General features: G+C 40.8%; 1 protein-coding gene and 1 pseudogene across 1 annotated transcript; both read left to right on the forward strand.

Annotated features, from left to right (window-relative positions):
* The first annotated feature begins 11,605 nt into the window (after positions 1-11,605).
* On the forward strand, positions 11,606-14,468 carry LOC106326419 (annotated as a pseudogene).
* An 833-nt stretch (positions 14,469-15,301) lies between these two features.
* LOC106323644 lies at positions 15,302-15,898 on the forward strand. Its single transcript, XM_013761733.1, has one exon. It carries the CDS (start codon positions 15,302-15,304, stop codon positions 15,896-15,898), a length of 597 nt encoding a protein of 198 aa, XP_013617187.1.
* The last annotated feature ends 926 nt before the right edge of the window (positions 15,899-16,824 follow it).

Below are 16,824 nucleotides of genomic sequence, written 5' to 3' on the forward strand. Positions count from 1 at the left end.
CGACGATTTTTTCCCTCAGAATCCTTGATGTTTTCTTGTAGTGTAACGTTGTTTACAACTTTAAGATGGTTTGTATTAGAGGGTATACATTGGTGTTTTCTTGTTCAAGTTGAGTTATTCTGACATCAGTTAATGTGTGGTATATAGTTCAAATTGTTGTTGATATGCATACACAATTCATGAACTTGATCTAATAATAATTTTTGAGTCAATTAGTCACCTGAACATAAATGGAAATACACATTAAAAATGACTATAAGCTAGTAAAGAGCCGTCTCTAGGTTAACTTCCTAAATACCTAGTTTTTGCCCTTGAAGTAAATTGTGAGCTACTGGATATTCGATACTCAGAGCTGTTACTTGTTTGCGCATTGTTGCAGAAGGACCGGATCATTGCTTCACATACAGACAGTGACCTCAAACCGGAGCATAGGGATCTAGACCATGAGAGGTCTTTGTTGAAAGAAAGTAAAGAAGAGATTAGACGCATTGGCACAAAGAATGGTATCTCTAAAAAGAAGCTGACACTAAGGGCCGATGATTCTCCTGAAATCTCGAATCAGGCTAGAGAAGGAGACGAGTTTTGTGGAGCTGTTGGTACTTCATCTACTTGTGATGAAAACGGTGTTAGGAAAAGCAGATTTTCTGGTTTTCCTTTATTTTATACTTATGATAATAATTGATTTCTGAGATAGCCAGGGCATGTCCAAGGACTTGCTTTTGTTGATCGAGTGAAGGAGAAGCTTAACAACTCTGAGTACCAAGAGTTCTTTGAGATATGCATGGTTAGTTAGATAGATTAGTTTATTTTACATTAAGAGTTTTTGATGATTTTCCATTTAATAATTAGTTGTTAAGTTTTATTTTTACTTAGTTTAAGTGTTTTCCTTTTTCAATTAAGCTGTATCCCTATATAATGATTTCATATGTTTAATAATAAAAAGCTTCAGAGAACTAATTTGATCTCTAAGAGAGATTAGGCTAAAAGAAAGAAAGTTTTTTGGTTCATATCATTCTTACGATGTCTTAATCTTTTTTTGAAAAGAAATAATTACACAGATTCATACACACGCGTATACAGTATACTATCGGTCACTAGCTCTAAACCTAAACATTCGACCTCATTTCTATCGGAGCATCTCTAACTCATTGATATTTCCACCTCTATAATAGCATTTAGAGTCTCTATAATAGCATTTAGAGGTGAGATTGCTTCAACACACCTCTATTTCTTCCTTTATAGTAAAGATTTCTATTTTTTCCTCTATTTATAGAGGAAAAAATAAGCATTCCTCTATTTTTTACTCTACATTTAGAGACTATTATTTTAAATTTTAGAAGTGAAAATAGCAAAATATTAGATTAGATGATCTCATTGTTCCTAGTCTAGCACACTTACCAATTGCAGCGTTAGAAATCTAAGTCCCAATACAGCTAGATAATCAACCACAGCGACTCACCAACACCAATATATAAATAAAAGCATGATTATGGATCATAGAATATGAAACTCAAATATCATAGACGGTTCCATTAGAACTAGGAGATCCATCCTTGTCCTCTTCGTTCATGGCAGAGGACAAATTAGCAGCATAAAGCTTCCAGTCCTTGATGCTAACTCCAGGAGCAATCAAGAACTTGCACTGCAAACAAACAAATGATAATTCAAGCATTTGACAGAAACTAATCTTGGTTACGAAGGCTTTAATGATATCTTAACCTCAATAAATTTTAAACGAGGTTTGTTGACAGAAGGAGTAATCTTATCTCCATTCATGATATGATGTGCTCTAGCACAGTTAGAGGGAACAGGCTCATGTGGGTTAAACCCACAACAGCTGCATAACAAAAAAACAGAGACTCAATATAACAAATCAATTTTTTTTCTTATAGTCTTACATTTCCTCATTGACAATTCCATGAGAGCGATGAGTAATCAAGAACTTGTCCTGCAAACAAACAAAAGATGAATCAAGCATTTGACAGAAACTAATCTTGGTTACAAAGGCTTTAATGATATCTTAATCTCAATGAAGTTAAAACGAGGTTTGTTGGGGACAGAAGGAGAAATCTTCTTGATAAGCTTGTGTGCCAATCTCTGCCTACTCCTAAGGTTGTTGATCGCTTGCGACCAGATCTCATAACTCTAGTGGTACTGTCATAGAAAAAGAGAAAAATCTGTCAAATATCCACTAAACATAAAGAGAAGAAACTAAACACCTCTTGGTAATTAATGCTGTTTCTTCTTTTATTGGTTTTTGAGTTTAGTCTCGACCTTATAATATGTTACTTTCCATGAATGAGCTTTTCTCATGTTTTGAAATACTAAGATGTTTTGCTTTTTCTCCTTTGAATCCCTGCTCATTATATGATTGCATGTTTAATTCATTAAATCTCTATTCGCGTTCACTGCCCTAATTTAATATCTGACCTGTAAATTTGAAGAGATGCCTATAACAGCTTAAACAAAACATGAACTGCGAACAAACAAAAGATGATTCAACCATTTGACAGACACTAATCCATGTTTAAGAATTGGGTACAAAGGCTTCTTTGGGGTTGATATTTTAACCTCACAAGTGATGTTAAAAAGAGGTTTGTTGGGGACAGAAGGAGCAATCTTCTTTTCATTGTTGATATGCTGTTCTCTAGCACAGTTGCAGAGAACAGGCTCATGCGGGTTACAACCACAACCACTGCATAATCAAACACAGAGACTAAAAAAGTATAACAAAGAAAATTTTGTTTTCTTGTAGTTCAGTCTTACATATCCTCATGAATTGACAAAGCAAATTATTTCTTCTTTGTTATCTTACATTTTTTCATAGGGAATTCCAAGGGGACGAGGGATCCATCATTGTACTCTTTGTTCTACCTGAAAGAGCGAAAATCAGCAGCATAGATCGACCAGACCTTGATGCTACTTCCAAGGGTTGGAAAGAACCTTTCCTCAACCAAAGGAAGAAACAACGTACCCCATGTTTCGTTTCGATGAAGGATACGACCGACCAACGGAGAAGAATAGGTTTCTGGCAGTGTTTTGAAACCCGACATGGATCCGCGGTTGAACCGGTAATTCCGGTGACCCAGAAAAAAACCGGTTTGGATTTTTTGAAAACTCCAATATTTAAAAACCCGTAAAAACCCACTAAAACCCGGAATCCGATACCGGTTGAACCACCGGCTGAACCAATAAATAATTTTTACCCTTTTTTTAGTTTTTAATTATGTTTTATATTCTAAGTTTCCAATTAAGAAGTTAGGTGCTGGCAAAAAAAAAGTTAAATTTTCCCTTTTCAGTTTTATATTTGTGATTTTTAGATTTTGATGAATATTTCACTATGCTACCTGGAAAAATTAAGTGAACGATAGAGAGAACCAAAATTAGTTGATGTGATTTGGTGTTAGTTTATTTTTCGTTATTGACAATTTATTACAATGATCTTTTACTTTTGGTTTATTTTGGATTTGAAGTTTAATTTATTATTCACATTAAACATTTAAATATTTATGAATTTTATGTCTTCATTTATTTTAGATGTCATAACTCTTATCTTGTTACATAAAATTTTAAATAGTCTAAATTATTTTTTGATATTTTGTATGTCAAATGAACATAAAAATATAAAAACTAAAGTTGTATGTTCTAAATGTTTTTAAACATAAAATATATACATATCCAAACTATCATTTTATGTGTTAAAAAATATTAAATTTTAGTTTCTATATTTTTATTTCATAGCTAATATATTATTATATAAAAAATTAATTAATTTATTAACCTGCAATAGATCCGCGGTCGATCGGTAAGTAGTGTTTAAAAACATTGGTTTTTGGGGTTGAAACCCTAATTCCATTTGCACCGTCCCTTTTATACATTAACTCAAAACCCTGCAATACATCCGCGGTCGATCCCGGTAAGTTATTGTATGTTGTAGCATTAACTCAAAATTCATCTGTTGTTTGGTCCTATTTTTTTCAACATTAATCACCTGAGTGAAAATTTGTTATGGGTCATATGACTTATGTTTATGAACTCTTAAAAATTTGGAGATCTAGACCAAACTTTTCATAAAACCAAAGACCGGTTCTGCTTAGAGCAAACTCGAGAATAAAAATTGATTTGCCTCGGAGTTAGGATAACAGCAGAAAAGAGAGAAGACAAAGAAGTGTTTGTTAATTTGATATGGCGATTTTTCTCCCAGGCGACTTTCCCTAGGAGGCTTTGGTAACCGCTGACTTTTACCCACTACATTCTATTATCCGTGGGTTTATTCTACTCTGAGAAAAAAGCATAGCATCTTTTTGAGGTTTTTTCAAATTATTCCCTGTTCGGGACTTTATTCCCTGGTTTTTCCCTGCGATTTGGTTTCTACCCGCCGGGTTCTCGCCCCCGACGGCCGTCGGAGGGTCCGCCTACGAGATTGATGGCCGCTAGAAGAAGCTCAACCGGTCGAACAACTCAAAAGAAGCTCATCCCCGCCGGAGAGTTACGGTGGTGGTGAAAGCTGCTGTTTCACTTTGCTAAGCTTCATAACTTTCAGGGATTCCTGCTGGGTTTTTCCCATTACTAAAGTTGTGTAGCTGTAACGAGTTTACTCTCACAAGTTCCTTCTTTCGTTTTAGAAGACTTGTTGATACTGACTTCAGGGGATTCCCTTAAGCTGTAGAAACTGCTGTTCATTGAGTACTTACCAGGGCATAGATTTCCCCCGCCTCAGACTTCAAAGAACCCTATCCGTGTCCGGAAGATCTGATTGCTCACCGTAGAATCTCTTCAGCAGAGAAAGGGAAAGGTTTAGACCTAGAGGCCCAACAACCCCTTCGCTCTGCTCGGGTAAAAGCTCCATTCCGGAAAATGACGACCTAATCCGGAAGCACTCTCTTACGCTTATAGGGCGTGTGACCAACAAAACTGCTCAGAAGGTCTGGTCGGTTATCCCCTTCTTCACAGAGCACTGGAAAACTGAGTTCAAACCTGTGGGTTCGGACCTTGGAAATGGGCTCTTCCAATTCCAATTTGAAAGAGAAACTGATCTACTATATGTGCTTGAGCAGCGGCCCTACCACTATGCAAGGTGGATGATTATCCTCCAGCGCTGGGAACCAACAGTAGTCCCATCCTTTCCATCCCTGATCCCTTTTTGGATTAAAGTTCAGGGTCTCCCTATACACTTGTGGACAGAGCAAATCGTTGAATGCATTGGCGCTGACATTGGAAAGTATGAGAAAGCTGAGATCACTCCCTTGTCGGTGAGGATGCGAGTTCATGTGGATGGACTGCTCCCTTTGATAAAAAACTCAGTTGTGGAATTCCCCAATGGGGATGAGGTCGCAACCACTCTAGTCTATGAGAGACATGATAAACATTGCACCAAATGCCTCAAGCTGGATCATGAACTCAAGGATTGCCTAGTCGCCAGAGCCGAAAGAAAGGCTCTAGAAGCAAACCAGCAACAAGTTCAAACAAGCGACTTGAATAACCATGATGCTGGCCATGGCCGTGGGGCGTCCTCCGTTGCAAACCATCATGACCAAAGGGTACAAGCGAGAGAACCAAGAAATGAGGTTTTTCATTTTTCTGCTTCGAACCCGAGAAATGACTTCAGACACAAGGAAAGTGTGTCTAGTGAGAGGATGTCTGATAGAAATAACAAATCTCAACCTCAACGCTGGCAGGAGAGAAGCTATCAACGTCGATCTTCGCAAGCTTCTGAAAGATCAAGACACGAGTATGAGAGGTCAGAGTACTCAAGAAGAGACTGGGATAGGAACCGCACCAAGCAAGCTCCTCCTGGTAAAAGTTTCTACAGAGAAGTCTCAAGAAGAAGTACTGATGTTAGGGATGATGGCTCTTCTGTCGCAAAAAGTAACCACGAAGCTCCTGATAAGGGGAACCCCAGGATCCTGAGCGACACAATTTACCTCTGGAAGCTGTCAATGAAGTTCTTGAAGAAGTAAGAAATACGATACTCCAATACACTATGAGTGTTGATCCTGCGGAAAGAGAAGCCCGACAGGAGAGAGTGAGAAGAGCTGAAGAGTTGGGAGAGGTGCAAGAAAATGCTGAGCGCATAGTGCGAAATTCACTCAATTCAAATCAGGATCAGCCGACTGGCCAAGCATCGCCCACTCCTGAAATAATACCTGCCTCGCAGAGGCTAGGGGCTAGTCCTCTCAACAACCCTAGGAGCTCCGAAAGATCACAAGCAACCCGAACTGATAACCCTCAAGAAGGGAGCAATGAGAGAATCCCTGCTGCTCAAAAGTTGGGACCGAGTCAAGTGATAGACGATGGAAGAGCTGAAGCTGCTCTGGCTAGTGGCGCTAAAAGGAAACCGGGGCGTCCCCCTGGGAGTAAAGCGAGCGGAAAGCCAAAACCACTAGCAAACTCTGCTCAGAAGAACCGCAGAGTCACTAAGGCCAAGGGAACTCTTCCAAGGAGAAAGACCCCGTTATCACCCGCGCCAAATGCTAAGACAAAATCAAAAGGAGGAACTTCTAGAGGCAGAGCAGAGGCGACTTCCACCACGAGCTCGGATAATCGGCCCATCTGCAACATGATCCCGGCTATCTCAAGGAGGAGGATGGATTTTCGGACTCCATCCCTCCCCGCTCCTTAGCCATAGCTAGCTGGAACTGCCAGGGGTTGGGGAACCCCCGGACAGTTCGTCGACTCGAAGAGATATCAAAGAAGTATGCGCCTGATATTCTCTTCATCATGGAGTCAAAAAATCCCAATGAAGTGGTGCTAAAGAAACTCGAGAAGCTACGATATGATCACCATTTCTTGATACCTCCTACGGGTCACGGTGCTGGTGGCCTCGGTTTATTTTGGAAAGAAGGTGTAAAGATCAATGTGTTATTCTCAAATGCTCATGTAATTGACACCTTAGTGGAATTTGAAGGAAAAAGCTTTTATTCGACTTTTGTGCACGCTAGTACGGATAGAGCAATAAGAAATGAGCTATGGGACCAGCTCCTTGTAACTGCCCAGAGCAGAGACGCTGCATGGTTTGTCACGGGCGATTTTAACGACATATTGTCGAATAGTGAGAAGGACGGAGGCATAGTGAGACCAGAAGGGTCTTTTTCTGATTTGAGAACTTTCTTCTCGGAAGGCGATCTGTTCGACCTTCAGCATTCAGGTGAAACACTATCATGGAGAGGTGTACGCGGAGATCATTTGGTGAAATGTAGATTGGACAGAGCAGTCTCAAACACGTTTTGGGCGGAAGAATTTCCAACTGCTAGATGTCAATATCTCGAGCTTGATAATAGCTCAGATCACAGACCACTTCTCTCTTTCTTTGACAAGGGAGCCAGGAGGCGTAAAGGTCTCTTTCGGTATGACAGACGACTTTGCAAAAATGATGAAGCCAAGCGATTGATCTCCGAAACCTGGAAAGAGGCTCGTGACGCTCCGGTCTGCGAAAAGCTCTCGACGACACGAAGTGCAATCTCTGATTGGAACAGAAAGCAGCAGCGCAACAGTAAAAAACTTATAGAGCAAAAGAAACATGAGCTTAACTCTGCTCTCTCCAGTCCGGTTAATGATACAAGTCTTATCCAGAGCATCTCCTTTGATCTGAACAAGGCCTATAATGCTGAAGAGGAGTACTGGAGGCAAAGGAGTAGGTTACTTTGGCTCAAACTAGGTGATCGCAACTCGGGCTACTTCCATGCGATCACAAAGACGAGGCGACGCGTCAATGCTTTGTCTGTGTTGGAGCGTGAAGATGGTCAGATGGTTAATAAAGAGGCAGAGATTATTCAGGTCATTGGGACTTATTTTGAGAAGCTCTTCACATCTACGCCGGGTGAAAGGGAGGAAACAGTGAGGAAAGCTCTCCACCCGATTGTTACCGAGACAGATAATGACACCCTTACCGCCATTCCATCTGCGGCCGAGATAAAAGAGGCTGCCCTTTCTATCAATGCGGACAAAGCGCCAGGACCAGACGGCTTTTCTGCGGGGTTTTTCCATACCCATTGGGAGGATATAGGGCCGGATGTGGTCAAGGATGTGCAGGCGTTCTTTATGGGTGATGCTTTGCCCCCGAACTTAAACGATACGCATATCCGGCTAATCCCAAAGATCTCCAGCCCACAGAAAGTTTCAGATTACCGGCTCATCGCTCTTTGCAATGTCTATTACAAGATTTACTCGAAGCTGATCACTCGCAGATTGCAGCCTCTCATGGAGAAATTAATTTCGGAAAACCAGTCAGCGTTCGTGCCGGGACGAGCTATTGTAGACAATGTGCTTATAACACATGAAGTTCTCCATTGCCTCAAGATGTCTAAAGCGGAGCAGAGATGTGCAATGGCGGTCAAGACTGATATGAGCAAAGCTTACGACCGGCTCGAGTGGGAATTTATCTCACTGGTACTCCAAAGGCTAGGATTCCACCAGGAGTTTATTCGATGCATTATGCAGTGTATTTCGACTGTTACATACTCCTTCCTCATTAACGGCTTGCCTAGAGGGAAGGTAGTACCGACTAGAGGAATTCGCCAAGGCGATCCCCTCTCCCCCTACATATTTATTTTGTGTAGCGAGGTCTTGTCGGGATTATGTAACAGAGCGCAACAAGAGGGCCTGATCCAGGGCTTGAGAGTTGCGCGTGGAAGTCCCCAGATTAGCCACCTCTTCTTCGCGGACGACACCATGTTCTTCCTCCAAGCTAATAAGGAGAACTGCACTACACTGAACTCCATTGTGAGCCAGTATGAAAATGCATCGGGACAATCCATCAACAAGGATAAGTCAGCCATTTCTTTCTCGCGCAAAACGCTGGCCTCTCTGAAACAGATGGTGAAAACTGAGATTCAGATCACAAAGGAGGGAGGGGTTGGAAAATACTTGGGTTTACCGGAACATTTCGGTAGGAGAAAAATAGATTTATTTGCCTCAGTTGTTGATCGTATCAAACAAAAAGCTAGAGGCTGGTCTACCAAGCATCTATCTGCTGCGGGCAAACTAGTTATGGTACAGAGCGTGCTTTCTGCGGTTCCCTCTTACCCTATGTCGAGCTTTCTTCTTCCGGTGGCTCTGTGCAAGAAAATGCAATCTGCGGTCACCCGCTTCTGGTGGGATAGCAATGAGAGCGCCAAGAAAATGGCCTGGGTTTCATGGGATAATATGGCCAAGCCAAAAGCGATTGGGGGACTAGGCTTTCGCGACTTCCAAAATTTCAACATTGCCCTTCTCGCCAAGACAAGCTGGCGGTTGGTACAAAATCCGAATAGCCTCCTGAGCCGGGTACTGACAAGAAAGTACTGCTTGGAGAATAACTTCCTAACGGTAGGAGAGACTTCTTCTATCTCTCATGGATGGCGCAGTGTGCTCAGAGGTATGTGCTCAGAGGTAGAGATTTACTGGTGAAAAATATGGGTTGGGTGGTTGGAGATGGACGCTCAATCAACATTTGGGATGACGCTTGGTTGTCCCTATCAAAACAGAAAAGACCAATGGGGCCTGCAGGAGAAGCTACTCTCGAGCTAAGGGTAGCGGACCTATTGATAGCTGAAACGATGGAATGGGACAGAGAGGAAATACAACGAATTCTACCTGAATTTGAGAGGGATATCTTGCGGCTGAAGCCAAGCGTCACGGGGACTCCTGATAAGTTGGTGTGGCTAGGCACTAAATCCGGGGACTACACAACAAAATCAGGTTATTATGCAGCAGTGGAAAACGAGGTTAACCCCTTGGGTGGTCAGGCTGCAGGGACCGTTAACTGGAAAAAAGATGTGTGGAACTTACCGTGTGCTCCAAAAGTTAAACTCTTTGCGTGAAAGGTTTTCAAAGGTGCCCTCCCAGTGGGAGAGAGACTCATAGAGAGACACATTGCAGCTGACCCAAAGTGTAAACGCTGTGGGTGTTCAGAATCTATACTTCATCTCTTATTCCATTGTCGTTTTGCACAACAGGTCTGGCTTCTTGCTCTTTTTGTGACAGAACTGGATGTTAGAGGAATCATAGAATTAGAATCGAGCTGGTCCACACTTTGTAATGCTCAATGTCTCCCTCCCGCCGGAATTACGCCAGGTTCGCTGGCTCTGTGGATCTTATGGCTGCTATGGAAAGCAAGGAATAAGTTTGTCTTTGAGGGTCACTCAACGTCCCCTGAAGAAACTCTGTCTTTGGCCATCAGGGTAGCCCGAGAATGGTGTGTCAACAACAGTAAGGCTGAAAAGTCTGAAGTAAGGATAAAGGGGCTTCAGGCCCCAACGGAGAGCTCGAGCGCGGTGGTGCTAAGAACTGACGCGGCATGGGATCTCCAGCAAGAAGCAGCGGGTCTAGATTGGGCTATCTTCACGCAGGATGGGATTCAAAGATTCAAGAAGGGGGCTTCCTTCGTGTCCTCACCTCTACTGGCGGAAGGCATGGCGATGCGAGAGGCGATGGCTCTTTGCTCCGGTATGACTCTGCAGACAATTAGAGTCGAATCTGACTCGGCCCAACTCATCAAAGCTCTCAACTCTAGATACTCTGTTTCAGAGCTTCATGGAGTGCTTTCTGATATTTTAGCTTTTGTTGCAAAATTTGAGTCTGTAATCTTCGCCTGGATACCTCGAGAGAGGAATTCAGAAGCAGATAGTTTAGCCAAAGTGGCCCTGAACGATGTTTCTTCGAAGGTGGTTGAGGTGGCTTTTAATGCACTCAACTAACCGCTTTCAATTAATGATAATCTTGTTGCTCGAAAAAAAAGACAAAGAAGTGTTTGTTATTACTGTCTTCGTTTGTCTTCTTTTTTTTCTCTAGGTGTCGTAAGTTGCAAGTTGTGAATATTTTAAAAGCAGGAGAGTGTCCACATTTATTTGTTAAATCAAGAAATGAAATTATTACTTACATAATGAACATACATGGAAATTTCGAGATTGTCCAAACTTGCGTAACTAATACTTTAATATTTTATTACTTACATAATGAAATGATTCAACGGAAACAAGTAGGAAAAAAAAAAAGAATCAACTAAATAACACAAAAGGCATGGCTGGCCATGAGATTGATGTGCCATAAACATTTTGAGATTTATGTATACTCTCTCTCTCGCTTTAAAATGAGGAGGTCAAACGAATATTTTGCCTTATCTTAAATAGTACATTGATGATGAAAGGGTTAATTCAATTCAACTGTTGCCAGGAAACAAAAGAATCAGAGTAGCATACTTCTAGAGAGATAGAGTGAACAACTTAAAAATATCTTGTCTAGAAACAGAGCTTTGGTAAGTCTATCCTTTGCAAACGTATTACATTGTTTCATCTCCTGGACAAATATTATGGACAAAGAGTCATTAAACTAATCAAGAAAGGATGAACAAACCTGAATATTTCTCAGATTGTCCACATCTATATGTTGGGGATTGTTCCTCTATTGGAAGGAATGATTCAATAGAAAATTTCTCAGATTGTCCACATCCCTATCAGTGCTGCTTCAGTGGTAATTAATAGTACTTAAAAAGGGTTTGATCATTTGACTTTTAGCACTCTTGGACTCTTCTTATTGAACAAATCTTAGTGTTGACTCCACTTAAAGTCTCTTATTTCTTGGTGTGAACATTTGGTTGTATGATCAAAGATCCAAAACCAAATCAATCATGATGTTGTTGTTGTTTTTGCTGATGTTGTTCTTCCCCAAGAACGTGGTATGCCAAGTTTCAGACCCAACTGGTGGAGAATTCAGCTTCAATGGATTAATATATGCTGCAGGATCAGCCACTTTGAACAGCAATGGTCTATTCAGACTAACGAATTCTAAGACACAAACATCTGGTCAAGTTTTCTACAATTTGCCATTGAGATTCAAGGGCAAATGGTAACGTTTTCTCCTTCTCCACCACATTCGTTTTCGCTATAGTCTCAAAGGATAGAGTTATCAAAGGCCATGGACTGGCCTTTGTCCTTTCTCCTACAAAAGGTTTGGTCAACGTTGATGCCACCCAATATCTTGGACTCTTCAACATATATTGGAAATCCTGAAAATCACATTGTAGCTGTTGAACTGGATACAGTCCAAGGTGCTGAGGTCCATGACATAGATGATAACCATGTTGGTATAGACATAAATAGTGTAGTTTCGGAAATAGCTGCTTCAGCAGGTTATTTCAAAGATGATGGTACTTTCAAAAACATATCTCTTACCAGTGGAGATTCCATGCAGTTGTGGGTGGAATATGACAGTAAACAGAAACGGCTTAATGTCACACTTCATCCTGTTCGTGTCCCTAAACCAAAGCTTCCACTCCTTTCTCTTCAAAAAGATCTTTCTCCCTATTTTCTTGAATCTATGTATGCTGGCTTCACCTCATCCACAGGAATGCTAACTGCATCTCACTATATATTGGCTTGGAATTTCAAGATGAATGGGACGGCTCAAGATATAGACCCTTCTCGCCTTCCAGATGTTCCCCGTTTTAAACAGCCATGGATCCAAACTCCAAAGGGTGTTTTGACCATTAGTTTGACAACATCAGGCGTCACCATACTCATCATCTTGAGTCTCGGCTTATGGCTTAATGAGATCCTAGGACTCTTCTCTGGATGGTTTTGGATAGATCCTTGCATAAACAAATGAAAGACTCAAGTTTATCAAGGCTGTGGATCGAGTGGTGACACAAGAGGCTGCGGAAAGGATTCTTGATACTCCTAGGCTTAGATCGGATATGACACACCTTTCTAAAGCCCTTGGGAGTTGGATATTACACACCAACAGACTGGATATTACACACCAGACACTCTCTTAACTCGTGAAAGCAAAGGGAGAAGAAAACACAAAGGTTTTAAGTGAAAGAAGACTTGATTATTATTAGGGTTGCCGTCACACACATATATATAGTGAAAGGCTTGGAACAGGCTCCAAGCATTTCAAAACTAAAGGAATACGCTCCTTTAATAATGTAGAAACAAAGACATAACTTAGATAGAGTTTTCGAATATAAAAGACATAAGTACTTAGAAACAAAAGATAACATAAGGTTCTTCATGTGGTTTGGTCCGAGAGTATCAACTAGGTGATGTGTTAGCAAGACTATGGCCTCGTTAAAAACCTATCATTGCAAAACCCAGTGGGACAATAACAATGATAGGAAAAGAGCACACATAGCTTGCTAGCCTAGATGATACTCAGCTTGATGGTAAGATGGCTTGAATGGTAATGAGTGTGTCTTGAAGTATCAAGCTTCCTCCAAGACATTCTTCTTGTTCCAAAGACTTCCTGATTAGTCCTCCAATAGCTTCTTTGAGTTTCCTGATTCTGGCTCGAGTTATGGGACCTTTAGGAATGGCTAAGACATCATCTTCTTCAGCTGGTTCATCTCTAAGCTCTCCATCTCTATCTCCATCCGCTGGCTGGTCCATGATCATATCATGGCTTTTCTTGAAGAGGAAGAAGCTACTGGAAGTTCTTGAGGACTGGGAGGTACAGTTTGGTCCTCATAGGTTTGCTTACAAAGATCTACACACTGCCACAAAGGGTTTCAAGGATACTGAGCTTCTTGGTAGAGGAGGGTTTGGGTACATTACCAGTGTCCAACATAGAGATTGCGGTGAAGAGGGTTTCTCACGATTCAAGACAGGGAATGAGAGAGTTCATCGCTGAGATAGCAACCATTGGCCGACTCAGACATCCAAACTTAGTTCGGCTCCAGGGCTACTGCAGAAGAAAAGGTGAACTCTACTTAGTGTATGATTGTATGCCCAAAGGAAGCGTCGATAAGTTCCTCTACCACCAACAGAAACAAAGTCTTAACTGGTCTCAAAGATTCAAGATCATCAAAGATGGGTGCAGGTGATTATCCATAGGGACATTAAACCAGCCAACATCTTGCTTGACAGAACTATGAACGCAAAACTTGGTAACTTTGGCCTCGCAAAGCTATGTGATCATGGGATTGATCCTCAGACCTCTCATGTGGCAGGTACCTCGTTTTATTTTTGTTGAATACTTTATCCTCTAAGAAATATATTTTTTACTCACAATGTTGTTACTTGGAAGGCACGCTTGGGTATATCTCACCTGAGCTCTCAAGAACTGGGAAGGCAAGTACAAGCTCTGATGTATTTGCGCTCGGAGTGGTCATGCTAGAGATTACTTGTGGTCGAAAACCCATTTTGTCACGAGCATCACAAAGCGAGATGGTACATACTGATTGGGTGCTAGAGTGTTGGGAGAAGGGGGATATAATGCAGGTTCTTGATCAGAAGATTGAGGGGCAGGACTATTCTGAGGAGCAAGTCGAACTTGTTCTGAAACTTGGCTTACTCTGTTCTCATCCATTATCAGCCATCAGACCAAACATGTCCAGCGTCATTCAATACTTGGACAGTGTCGCACAGCTTCCTCATAACTTACTTGACATTGCAAAAGCTCGACAAGTTCATGGAGGTACTGAAATCTCATGTGACTCCTGTTCTGCCGCACCCTTGACCTTCACTGAATCCTTTGTCTCTCATGGACGCTAAAAGATTGAAACCCAGATGGTCTTGTAACTTCTTGATTTCTACTGATAATGAAATCCTCGACTGATATGTAGTAAGTTTGCAAGCGTGTAAGAAGGATATATCAGAAACAAAATGAATGTATCATCGTCCTCACTTTGAAACGCTATAGAATATATGCACATACATTGACAGAAAACTGTATGATACTTTTCTTACATAACTCTAACTAGAACACACTTGGCGACTTCTCTGTATATTTAAATACATCATTGACTCTTCAGAAAGATCCACTAACCAAGAATCAAGACGATAAGGACTAAAGCGACTGATAGATATCTTATCCACTATTGCAACTCCCCAACATATCCTCCTCTAAGGGCTTTTTAGGTCTGTACGTGTTTCTTTTCTCGATCACTTAATTGATTCTTGCGTGTCCAGGCGACTCAGCTTGTAGTCGTAGACAAAATTGTTTTGCGTTGTGTTCTGAGTTTTAAGTTGACTTTTCGCATATCTTCACAAAAGTAAATTGGTTGAAATGAAACTTTGTGATTTTTTTTTAGCGTATTTTCAAGATTTTAGAGTTTTTCGGTTTTTTCCTACTGAGAATGTAAAGTGTCATTTTTCTGTAGAGAACATTATCTTGAAAAAAAAAAGGAAAAGTTTTTTTTCTACTGAAAATGTAAAGTGTCCTTTTTCTCGTGCGCTAATTTTTCCTTTTTTCCTTTTCCTTTTTTTCTAATCCGAATCTTAAATAGGATTATAAAAATCTCGTGTGTGTGTGTCTATATATAGGGAACATTCTTACTATCTCTATCAAAAAGTTTTAATCTTCTCTCTCTACTCAATCTTGCATAATGGCACCCAAAGGAAGAGACGAAGAAGTAGACGGCTTAGTAATTGTCCTTTTTTGTTGTTTGATTGCCTTCATTATTATGCTTCCTTTTGCTCGTATTATTTGGTTAGAGGGACCAACTCCCGTGCCGGAAATAGAAGTAGCTTCTATGGATTTCACGATACAAGACATTACACACACTCATCTCAGTGCCACTTGGGATTTATTGACAAGGATCCCCGATACGCTTCCTGATGCCTATATATGTCTTCAAGGAGACCTTCAAGCTTCCTTGTTTTACAAGAATGTTACCATTGCTATCTCCTCTAGACACAGGTACGAGAATCTCAAGCTGAACTCGCCTCAACAACTTAGGGTTTCAGCTTCTATCTATGAAGAAGATATAGGAGGTTTGATTGGAAAAAACATTATCAAAGCTATCAAAGAGAAGAAGGAAGTGAAGTTCGGATCACAGTTGTTTCTTACGGATTGTAGAGAAAAGTCGACTGGAGTTATGAGGTATGCGTGCGGTGAAACCACCTTACGGTTCGAGCCGGGTTCTGAGACAAAGGCCACTTCGTTTGGGAACAAGAACAACCCTACCTGCGTATATTTTTGACTTGTTTTCTTTATTTTATTAAGTTTGCAAGGGTTTTTTTTTTTTTTTACCGAAACAACATTATTTCATCAATTCAGTCTACAATCTCTATACTTTAATATGAAAGTTGATTATATATGCGGTTCATTTGGCTACGTCCAACTAGCTCGTCCAAGGGTTACCTCGAAATTTGAGGTAGAAAGCTCGATATTCGAAACAGAAAACTCCAGACTAAGTCACTTTACAGTCAAACAGTTAATCAACAACCCGAGATCCAAAAGATAAATCAAGTTTGCTAGATGGACACATGCCACCCATTAGCATAAACGAATCAAAAACTCAAGTTTATCAAGGCTGTGGATCGAGTGGTGACACAAGAGGCTGCGGAAAGGCTTCTTGATATTCCTAAGCTTAGATCGGATATGACACACCTTTCTAAAGCACTTGGGCGTTGAATATTACACACCAACAGACTGGATATTACACACCAGACACTCTCTTAACTCGTGAAAGCAAAGGGAGAAGAAAACACAAAGGTTTTAAGTGAAAGAAGACTTGATTATTATTAGGGTTGCCGTCACACACATATATATAGTGAAAGGCTTGGAACAGGTTCCAAGCATTTCAAAACTAAAGGAATACGCTCCTTTAATAATGTAGAAACAAAGACATAACTTAGATAGAGTTTTCGAATATAAAAGACATAAGTACTTAGAAACAAAAGATAACATAAGGTTCTTCATGTGGTTTGGTCCGAGAGTATCAACTAGGTGATGTGTTAGTAAGACTATGGCCTCGTTAAAAACCTATCATTACAAAACCCAGTGGGACAAAAACAATGATAGGAAAAAAGCACACATAGCTTGCTAGCCTAGATGATACTCATCTTGATGGTAAGATGGCTTGAATGGTAATGAGTGTGTCTTGAAGTATCAAGCTTCCTCCAA

Source organism: Brassica oleracea, chromosome C2, assembly GCF_000695525.1.
Source record: "Brassica oleracea var. oleracea cultivar TO1000 chromosome C2, BOL, whole genome shotgun sequence".
NCBI classification, from domain to species: domain Eukaryota; kingdom Viridiplantae; phylum Streptophyta; class Magnoliopsida; order Brassicales; family Brassicaceae; genus Brassica; species Brassica oleracea.

Coding starts and splice junctions, on each gene's coding strand:
- LOC106323644 (XM_013761733.1), top strand. CDS start 15,302: ATGGCACCCAAAGGAAGAGACGAAGAAGTAGACGGCTTAGTAATTGTC.